This window comes from Anneissia japonica, unplaced genomic scaffold, assembly GCF_011630105.1.
Source record: "Anneissia japonica isolate Jap-2015-1 unplaced genomic scaffold, ASM1163010v1 scaffold165_len1371125_cov188, whole genome shotgun sequence".
Classification (NCBI taxonomy): domain Eukaryota; kingdom Metazoa; phylum Echinodermata; class Crinoidea; order Comatulida; family Comatulidae; genus Anneissia; species Anneissia japonica.
The window spans coordinates 1358171-1369898 of NW_022697648.1; the positions used below are offsets into that span (position 1 = coordinate 1358171).

Sequence of the window (11728 nt, forward strand, 5' to 3'; positions counted from 1 at the left end):
ATAGATAGATAAATAATAATAATAATAATAATAATAATAATAATAATAATAATAATAATAATGAATAATAATACCAACAGTGCGTGAATAAGAATATAATTTTTTCAAGCATAGCCCCTCAACAAAATGTTCCTTTGTCCAGCTGTATAAAAAAAAGTGAATCTCTCGCTATCAAGGTGAGTGTTAAACACCATTATACCACGGAGACTGACTGAATATATATAATATATAATATATATATAAGCCTATACATTATGCTACTATTTGTTTGCAGCCGTACCTATTGTGTAATAGTGTATCTAACGGTTATCTGAATCTGTTCAACCATGAAGCCTTTGTGGTCTAATGGTTATGACGCTAGCCCTGACATTGAGAGACCGCAGGTTCGAATCCCGTTTGAGGCATTTTATTACACAATTTATTTATTTATTAATAGTACAACGTCGTTGAGAGCTATACTACACGATGTATTATCATTTCCTTTATCCAAATAATGTGTTTACCTTTCTTTGATGATATATATATAATTTAACAGTGTTAACAGCTATATTTGATTTGTATTATATATATATATATATATATATATATATATATATTTAAGTGCTTATATATATATGTACTTAAATCAAGATAGAAGTTAACACTGTTAACTTTAATACTGTATTTACCTTTTACCTTCCTTTGATGATTATATATATATATATTTATATATATATATATATATATATATATATGTATGTATATATACATAAACATAAAACTTGATGATGTGAACTAAGGGGTCAGAGATCCGGTTTCAACTAAACTTAAAACGTACTTGTTTGAGAATCACTTAAACTTATACCTTGCTTGTTTGAGAAGCACTTAACCTTACAACTTACTTGTTTGAGAAGCACTATGCGTTGGTTTTGAGTATGTCTCCGAGTTAAGTTGATAGTAGCGGTGATGACTATTTGAACGGAGACTTCTGTTTGTATCGCCTATTGCACCGTCAGAATAAAACAGCGTTGTCGATGGACATTCTGATTGTAAGTCCGTGTAATGGTAGAAATCTCTGTGAAAATTAAACGTAAGACACGATATAATAAAGTTTTCTATAATAATAGGGGGTTATAAATGTAAGTGAAATTCCCCTACGAAAATGTCAGTCGGAAGTGTCAGACCTAGTGGGTCTATTTGCAAAAACCAAAACGTGCCAATAAAATTTTGGCTCCAATAAATTAGACTAAGCCTATATCAGAATATTACTTCGCCCAAGCTAGGTGAGTAGATTCAAGTAAACCCCATAAAATCCCAGCCTGAATGGGTAGATTTTAGTTTAACCCCTACTCTTTATTTTAAACTGCACCTACTAGACACGAATTTGATTTAAAAAATAACATTTCCAACAAGATTAACATTTTAATCTGAAAGAATAATAACATTTGGTGAGCTGTGATCCAGGGGCTGCGCTAGCGGAGGTGGGGGGTCCAGGAGGGCAAAGGACCCCCGCTTGGACCCCACTGTCGAGGAATTTCCAGCAAGGTCGTCGGAGAAAATGAAATGTCGACCGCCGAAAGTACAATTTTGGTATGCCTTACTTACCTGTCGAAGTTTAGGAATTAAAAACCGTTCAGTGTGAGCAGTGCTACCGTATGTGAGAGGTGTATACTATTGCGATCGTATGGGTTGCGGTGGCAGCGCCAGATCTTCCCCGACAGGGGGATGGTACCTCCGACAGACAGTTAGTAACCCCGACAGGGGCCTCTTAACTTGCATCATGGTTTTCTATCAAATTATCTTTATTAAATAAAGAATAAAATAATCAAAACAATTTTTTTTTTCTAGAAGGGGTGGGGGTGGACCCCTAATCGTGGAGCTTGTACCCCTTGTCCAATACCGGTATCGGTAGTATCAAGAAGGTATTAAATGTAGTATCCGTGTCGTTCTGTTTTTTTATATTTAGCCTAAATCGGCTTATTAAAACTCTAACGCCTCCGGACAGAAATTTGGCTTCTATTCTCCCCAGCGTCTGCCTCATTAAACTTACTATTCGTTACAGGCGTGTTTTGTAATTGTTTCAAAAAGAACATGTGAATGTCGAAAGTCATAGGAAATTAGTGCACGTCAACCAAGCAGTAGTCGCTTCATAGAAGACTCTTACGGATACAGTTATTACGATGGTTAACTAATGGACGCAGGCATTAGCAGAAGAACAGATTTGAGAGAATTGGGAAGATTACATCTCTATACCAATCGCAATGGATTTTGAACAAGATAACCGGCGCCCAGATTCCTATACAGATTGTGCAATTTGTTTAGAAGGCTACACCTGTCTCTTATACACATCTAGATGTGTATAAGAGACAGCCTTACAACTTACTTGTTTGAGACAGCGCCAGATCTTCCCCGACAGGGGGATGGTACCTCCGACAGACAGTTAGTAACCCCGACAGGGGCCTCTTAACTTGCATCATGGTTTTCTATCAAATTATCTTTATTAAATAAAGAATAAAATAATCAAAACAATTTTTTTTTCTAGAAGGGGTGGGGGTGGACCCCTAATCGTGGAGCTTGTACCCCTTGTCCAATACCGGTATCGGTAGTATCAAGAAGGTATTAAATGTAGTATCCGTGTCGTTCTGTTTTTTTATATTTAGCCTAAATCGGCTTATTAAAACTCTAACGCCTCCGGACAGAAATTTGGCTTCTATTCTCCCCAGCGTCTGCCTCATTAAACCTACTATTCGTTACAGGCGTGTTTTGTAATTGTTTCAAAAAGAACATGTGAATGTCGAAAGTCATAGGAAATTAGTGCACGTCAACCAAGCAGTAGTCGCTTCATAGAAGACTCTTACGGATACAGTTATTACGATGGTTAACTAATGGACGCAGGCATTAGCAGAAGAACAGATTTGAGAGAATTGGGAAGATTACATCTCTATACCAATCGCAATGAATTTTGAAAAAGATAACCGGCGCCCAGATTCCTATACAGATTGTGCAATTTGTTTAGAAGGCTACACTGTGCTGATATAAGTATTATATAGCCTATATACATTTTGAAAGCTAAAGAAGAGGAATCTGCTAGTGTGAAAAAACTGCTCAACCGGGAATTGAATTCCACCTTCTGCTTCTGTCTATGCAGACGCCTTAACAAAATGGGCCACTATAGCTTCAATGAAAGGTGTCAGTGTGTGTTTTTATTTGTTTTTGTTTTGTTTTGTTTTGTTTCGTTTTTTGTTTTTGTCATAGCTATTGAAATTGGAATGTTAACATATAGGCTAAGCCATAACAAAATAACAATACCTCGATAATAAACTCAAACTAAATCCGTCACTTTGCCGACAATTAAATTCGTCAGTCCGTCATACTATACCTGACTGTTGATTTTTAGTGATAGTACAATGATGATAGCATGTCTCTTCAGTGGGAAACATAGGCCTAAGTAGAGTCTGTGATTATTTTAATGTTAAAAGGAAAATGTTAGTATTTTTAAAAACCGCAGGACATGTTGAATCCATTTACATGGGGAAAATATAATTAATAAAATAGGCCTAATAGTACTTACGTTGACGTTTACATAAACACACAATTCAATATTTTAGTTGTTTAAATTAGTAGGCCTAAGTTATTGATTTTCAATTCAAGATTACAACGTGATAATATTTTTCTTGCCAGTCATATCATACGTATACGGCATAGTACAGCTTTTGTAATGAAATTATTTGGGAATAGCAAAACAGTATTTTTTAGGGATCACAAAAATTAACAGTATTTTTTAGGGACCACAGTGGAAATAAGTTGCTTTTTGTACTTTTCTGTGTTTTTATCCTTGAATGTTTTTACTTATAATTACTTCAGAATGAATAAATAAAAAAAAAATTTATAAACGCCCCTCTGAGCAGGCCTCATTTGGAATAAAGTCTCCCTCGAATAAATGCCCCGGGGCGTATATTTTTTCCTCAAATAAACGCCCCTCTAGACTGTAAAAAATCTAATCGAAGCGACATTATTCTCAACACATTGTACTATGTTCTCCAGTAGAATTACACTTTTTCTAACCTATCCTATAGTTGGGATCAATAAATCTGTATGATCACGCAACGTATTATATAGTTCCACATTTACAGTGAAATTAAAGGGGCGTTTATTTGAGTGCACGTATCCATTTTACACCAAATAAATAAATAAATAAACGCCTCCCTCAAGTGAATTCCGCTTCAGAAACCCTTTTAAACAATAAATACTCGGGGCGTATATTCGGATAAAATACGGAATTTCAATCAGTCATTTTTTGATAAGTTTGTGTGATTATTTTAAGCAACCTATTCTGTTGATGAGAATTAAATATTATCAACACAGTTTAGCCTAAAGTTCATCTAAAATGTTTGAAGAGTTTCCGCGGATTTTGACAGACAGAATCCACTATTTAAGTTTTCGTAGCGTTAGAACATAACAAGACCTAGGCCTACATCATCTCGCGACACAGGTGACCGTTTAATTTCGTATGCAGAATGAAGTTTTGATACAATTTCTGGTTTATTCTATACGAAACCTATAGCCCAAAGGTTAATAACATAAGCAAATTACAAAGACACAGTACATAATCTAATGTGACGTATGTGATAATTTCACAATTGGAACCATGGTTATGGAAAAAAAAAATGTCTTCGGCCATAAATCATGATACACAATTAGCGCATACACACAGCATGTCGCCTGGAGTGGTTGCTCCATGTTATCATCAACTACGAATCTCAAGCACAAATCGCGGATGTCGTTTTTAATAACATAACTACGCGAAATTACGCTGCTTTGGCCGCTCTCTCTGTATTAGCAAGTTTTCAAAATTAGTAATCTCATTATGAACATGATAAACGAATATGATTACGTCATAAATTTTAGAATTTTTGACCTAATATCATTTTCATATCTGACATATCATAGTGTATCTCCGTTTTATGAGAACCATCGATCATATTTAGTAGAAAAACGGTCTCATTTTAAACATAATTACCGATTTAAAATCAAACTGAATAAATTTATGACCATGATATTAACATCGGTGAATTGTAAATATTCAACTCGCCTCAAGAATTTGTACAGAATTGGAAAGTCCCGTCTTGTAACAAGTGAGAGATAGTTTCATAAAAGGAATCATCTGCACTTCTGTCAACGTTCATGTATTCGATGTAAATTGCGAAGCAGATTAATTTATGTAGGCACTAATAACGAAAACGAAGGTATGAACTTCGTATTCGTAAAGCGGACACGCAGTCGACGAAACTCTCTCCGCTCTTCGGATGACGTGTCACGCGCGATGTCTGCTGATGTCGGTGAGTTTGAGAGGATGGTCAAACGATCCGTTGCATGCAGTGCCGTAACGCCCGTGAGCTCTTGGTGGGCGCAACCCCAGGACCCCACTCAAAAGGTGTGAGCCCGGGCCCCCCTTACTACTACCTAGCACTTATCTACCGAGCCTTTATAATGGCGTAACGCATGTACTTTCTGGGCCCAGTCCCAGTTCAAATGGGCCCCGTCAGGCTAGAGGCCCTCCCAGCACTCTGTTACAACTCTTCGACAATACGGTAACTTTTTTTTTAAATAATTTTAAAAACCAAATAGACGGAAATCCCACAAACACACAGATTTATTAGAAGGGGCCCCTCCTACTACGACCAACTCGACCCAGCATTTTACTATGGAGCTTTGATCATGTAACATGTTAAATTATTATATAGACACTGATGGAATTTAAATTGAAATTTTGGAGTAGGTCTACGATAATGTGCTCTCCTCTTTCTGGACTTTTTTCTTCTCTTTATTTTTTTTGGGGGTGGGGATAGCCACCTTGCTCCCAGAATCCGCCTCTGATAACGATTGATTGAATGATTGTTTGATAATGCGTATTATATATTGGCATCTCTTCACTGGAACTTAGATCAATACATTCATGATTAAGCATGTAACCTATGCAAAATGAAATTCATGTACATGTACGCAAATGACGGTTTATGCGTAGACCTAATTTATACGCTGCACGCAAATTATTAAAATTAAAAATGTGTGTGCAAAATATTAAGTTGATTATATCATGGCGGAATTTAAGCTAATTCCTCCATGATTATATTGTTAAATACTCACACCATATTTGTTGGCATTGACTACCTTACTGATATGCAAAGTGCCCCAAACATTTTCTCGCCCCTGGGCCCATGACTTGTTACGCCACTGCTCGCACTAGTCTCTTGGCGTCGACGCAGGCTTATCGTCGGCGCAGGTTCCAAAAACCTCTAGTTGAACATTGAGGAAGCCAAATTATTATATGCGATTCACTTTACTTGAATGAAATTGATTTTAATACATTGACCCACATATGCCTAAATGATTTACAATTGCAATGTTCATTTTACAAAAACTACAATGAAGAATCCAACTTCGAAATATAAATTGATATTCACTGTGCGATTTCGCCTACTTTATTACTTTAGTGTAATTCGATTCTGTATTTATTACATTAGTGTAATTTGATACTGTATTTATAACAGTGAATTAGTATTGTACACATCACGTTAATCAAATCTATATTAAACGCTTAATCCTTACTACTGTATTTGGGGGTATTTTTACTTAGGCTAAATGCTTTCAATGGTGAATTTATCTGAACGATTAGCTGAGTTAAAGAATTACGTACCGTACATAATTCAGAGTCAGTCAACTTTTGAAAGAGGTTTCCGTTAAGTTTTGAATACGTCAGTTTCTGATTTAACGTGGGTGTAGCGTTGTGCTGAAACGTCTAAATTGATCTAGTGTCAGCTTTAATGACACGTTGTCACAGGGCCGCGCGTACCAGTACTTACATGTAAATTCAGTGGGATTGTCGGGTGGCTAAAAGGGGTGTTTAGAAAATTCTTGCTTCTTTAAAGGCCCGTAAATGCACTTTGCATTCCGAGAGGTATATTATTGACGTTAAATTCATTCAAATGTCAGGTTTTTTTAATGTGTTATTATAAAAAAAAACAATTACGACGATGATGATAATGATTGTATTGGCAACGGCACGCATTGAATAATAGGGTCTAAATGTGAGAGAATGTTGAGCCAATGGCTGGGTCAAATAAGTGGGCTGTCCCCTTAAATCATTTTGGAGCTTATCTGGTGAAAAGTAAGCCACTAGACGCTTACAAAGTATTTTTGACTTAAGAACGTTACTTTGTTTCTAGGACTTGGTCAAAAGACTTGTTCTAGTCTTTATCTCGGATTCGCCCATGAAGCTCGGTTCACAAATTAGGAGGGCACGCAATTTCCTTGCGTTGTAGCATTGCGTTTGTTTAAAAAGCTGGGCACACACTACGTCGTACGACGAATCCAACTCCGTTCCCTGTGAGCGCTAAATGAGAGACCCCGTCTGCTGATTGTCGGTTGCAGTCTGAACGGATCACCATTAAGCTTGGTTTCCATACAATTGCTATACGTGCGTTATCGCCAACAGCTTTCGGTGAAGCCTGGTTTTCTTCAAATCGCTACACTGTCGCTACGGTGTTTTCGGTGCAATCGTTGCACTGCGTGAAGTCCCCGACGCAATCGGGAAGGCTTCCCGATTCAACAGACCAATCAGCATCACCGAAAGCTGTCGGCGATAGCGTGTAGCGATTTTATGGAAACCAAGCTTAATGCCTATTGGTCGGTCGAATCGGGAGCCTTTTTCATTGCGAATTTAAAGAAACCAGGGCCTTGAAAACGATCCGCTGCGTGCGCGTCGTGGCGCTGCGTTCTCCACAGAATCGCGTCGGCTGACAACCGTCGACGGGCACATTGAGTGTCTTGCTTAACGCGTCGAATTAGATATAAACCAAGCCTTTATACTAGCATCCAATCGTAAGGCAGAAAGCTAACGATATTTTTATAAGATGTACAAAATGATGAAGTGTTTTTAATGCGAGCCACAAATAGATTTATCACAAAATGTCATGGGAGCCATTTTATGGGGGAAAATATAACGAAGATAAATTGTACATGTGCATGCACAGAATGCTAGAATCGTAATAAATTGCAGAGCTTTATATGGTCACAAAATTTGAATCAATAATCTGTAATATGTCCAATTCTCATGTTAACACTAATACTTACTTAAATAAGAGATAGATGAATACCACATTGCTTGAAGCATATCAATAATTTTCACGGAAATTAATCGTTAGTTTCGATGCAAATAAAACGATGTACTTACACAAATGAAAAATGTGTATTAACTCTGCTTATTGATGATCATGTTTATGGCGGATCTGTACTAAGATCATTGATAAGCGAGAAAATGAATGGAAATAGGCCCCAATAAGGCAAGGTAAGAGAATATATCAAAACAATATACTCATTTAATATTCATAAATACTGTCTTTATTATTATTTATGGAACTTGGGTTTTGCGAATAAAATGATAAAACGATAAAAAAAAATAGGCCTATATATAAACATAATTAATAAGTGAATGAAATCAGGGTATTATAAATGTGTGGACCCGCTTCAACTTATTTTAATTCCAAAACAGAACATTACAATACATATAAACTGGACAATTTTGTTAAATTCATACCAAGGGAGATGACAAATACCATGCAATGAAAATTTAAACGCATGGTGTTATTATTATAAGAATATTTTTTAAAATTCATGAGTCAAAATAATCCCAACACAGCACAAGAAGCATGCATTGAAATTCATTGGTGAAATAAAAATATAGGCCTACATGTAGGCAATATACCTGGCATTACAGTACTAGCGTAGGCTACGAGAGCGTGTGACGAACTTTAGCACCACCGTAAAATATAGAATACGTATAGAATTATAAGACTGTATGGGTATATAAAGTAGGTTTTATGTTCTGATTGCGCGCGGTATTATTTTACCATACCAACAATTATTCTGCATGTGAATCGAGTTTGGAATGGAAGTGTCGAAAATGATTTGATTTACAATGTATTTGACAAACCTTATGACGAGTTAACCAACTTGAATAATAAATATAAATATTGTAATTTCTTACCGGTACTTTGTGTAATTAGGTTATCTTTCAAGTTCAGATTCAATTTAATTTATCCAATATCGAAATAGCAGTAAGTATATTTTCGGGTTATTAACATTAAAAAAAAAAAAAAAAAAAAAATGTGTTCCATATAGATAAAAATACATTAAAATGGCAAGTGAAATTCTTTACGTAAAACGAAAACAAGATAACAAGATAAGATACAATGAAAGCATTATCATAATACATCAATATAGTAATTTAAAATATTAAAATGTTGAATAAAGGTTAAAACTAGAACGAAACTATTTTCATACCTTTATAATAAGGGATGCATAAATTATCAAGTCCCTCATTCTTTGCTTCAACCTTACATTGACTGATAGGGAAAATGAAAATCCGAAGCAGTAACATGTCTATAAACTAGCGAAAACAATTAAAAAAAAAATCTTTTCCTTCTTTTAATTTTCTCTTGTATTCCGACATTACGGTACGCTTTCCATTTTTTATCTAATGTAAGGGGAAAACAATATTACTGGGATGCAATCTATTCTTGATCTTCATATTTGGTAGGCCTATATGTATTATTATTATATAATTATTATTATTATATTGTTATTTGATCGTGCTTAAAGTATGATTTAGTTTGGTGAGAAAAGCACCAGTATAACCCTTGAAAGTTCGAAGAATTATTTAAAGTCCTTCTTCATAATTATGTATTTGATCTCTATTTTTAAATGCTACAAGTATCTATTAGATGAACAGATAGTAATATATATTTAAAGCTATTTAATTGTATCAACTATTAATTTAGGAGTGAAATAAATCCGATATTCTCTTATTTCGAATAGGCCTATATTTTGCGTTAAATATAATACATGGATACTTACGTATACGTTTGTTGATATGAACTACATGGAAAATGGACATTATAATCAAGCTCTCCTCTACCCTTTAAACCTAGCCCGAACTCTGTCGTTGATGGGCTTTTCCAGAGGTCCGAAGCCGGTTCTGAAGTGGTCTGATAAGGGCTGTAATAGCAGCTAGCCATTTCACAGTGTCTTGTCAACGAATGGTATCATACAGAGAAGATCTCACATACAAGTGGTGTTGGTCCCTCCACGATCCTTTTGTTTGAATAGCCAGCTAATACGTACTCAGTACGAAACCAATGTTGTTTAACAGAAATCTCCCTTTTAAAGTTTTTAGTGAATAAAGCTGCCCCGGGCGTTACTCCTACAAAAGGGAGTCCCTTAAACTGTGTAATACTTGAAGAGACCATTAAAATAACAGTAAACAGAAACTGAATATATCAGAAATGGGCGTGGTTTATGCTTTATAATACTACAGTATACATAATTAAAATATTAAAATACTATACACTTACACAGGCATACTGAAATTAAAACTGTTTTCTTTGCATTTACACGGCATATCCATTGTGTAACATATTTATTGGAGTGACCATAGTTTTAAATTATAGACCGTTAATACATGCAACTGAACTAACATGAAAAGGGGGCATGGTTTATACTTTCAGGTAAAAATTCAACAAAGCTCATAAAGTTTAACTGTAAAGTTGTTACCATGTGTACAATTTCATCGTGTAACATAGGCTACATTTGAGAAACTACCAGGTCAATGACACATTCATGCTTTCTCTTTTAATTATTATAAAACTATAAACTGGTGAAATGAATTCAAATGAGAAGGCATATAGTACAATATTCCTTATAATGTTTTTTTTTTGTGAAATAAATAACGAGAGAGTCCGTTCTGATTGTTTCGATTGTGATATTTTCTATTTGGTTCACCGGAAAAAAAAAAACTTTATTTGAAATCAAATACAATTCATCACTGAGTTAACATCTTGTAAATCAAGTGACTTGTTAATTTGTTAAGTTAATTCCATGTACTACCAGACTCAATTAACGATTTGAAGTGATAGCGAATAGCTATATAGAACAGTTAGTAAGTCTTTAACTTAATTGCGACGAACAATTCAGTGAATAGCTACCTGTCAAGGCCCGAAGTAAACTTAATGACAAGAGAATACGTAACCTGTTAGTTTAGCTTGGGCGAACCTGAATACATCACAGGAGCCGAAAGATCTCCTCGCCTTGAAGAAGAATGGAGAACTGCAAAAGAAAAAAAAAATCAGATTCAGTCGCTATGTCTGTTTCTTTGTGTTTCTTAAAGAGAAAACGGCCAGAGTACAAGATATTATCAGAGAGACTGTTAATCAAGGTGTTTCGTAATTAGGATGCTTTGTGCTGATGATTGGTCCATCCAGAAACCATTTTCTCCACTTTTAAAAAACAATAATTAACATCAACTCTGATTGAATGCGAAACTCAATTTAACATGACCGACAGTAATCGTGATATATATGCATATCTAAGGTTTAATTCCATGTTTAACCTTATAATGCGTCTTGATTACACTTTTACAATATTTGACCATGAGGCATCTGAGGTATTTTTGGATTAAGCTATTTACAATTATCCTAAATACAGCGACATTAACTTTAGAATTAATCAATTATAGATATTTTGGATTTTCCAGGACCATTGGAAATAAATCGGCTAAATGCAACCCCTTGAGCACAACGTGTTTTATTTTTTTTAAATTTTATTTTATTTTATTCCGGTATAAGATTAGCAATCAGCAGCCAATGGCTGAATTTGATTGCTTTACATTAAAAAACATATATACAGTATATAT

The 11728-nt window shown here is 35.1% G+C and overlaps 1 protein-coding gene across 1 annotated transcript in view; it reads right to left on the reverse strand.

The window, feature by feature from the left end:
* LOC117102305 (zinc finger protein 233-like) overlaps positions 1 to 11050 on the reverse strand; it is a 21693-nt gene extending 10643 nt beyond the window's left edge. The window contains exons 1-2 of the mRNA XM_033242574.1: positions 9895 to 11050; positions 882 to 1054 (exon numbers count right to left, since the gene is read on the reverse strand). Coding sequence (XP_033098465.1) covers positions 882 to 1054; positions 9895 to 10055 — 334 coding nt within the window. The 5' untranslated portion in view covers positions 10056 to 11050. The remainder of the gene's footprint in view (positions 1 to 881; positions 1055 to 9894) is intronic.
* Positions 11051 to 11728: the final 678 nt, after the last annotated feature.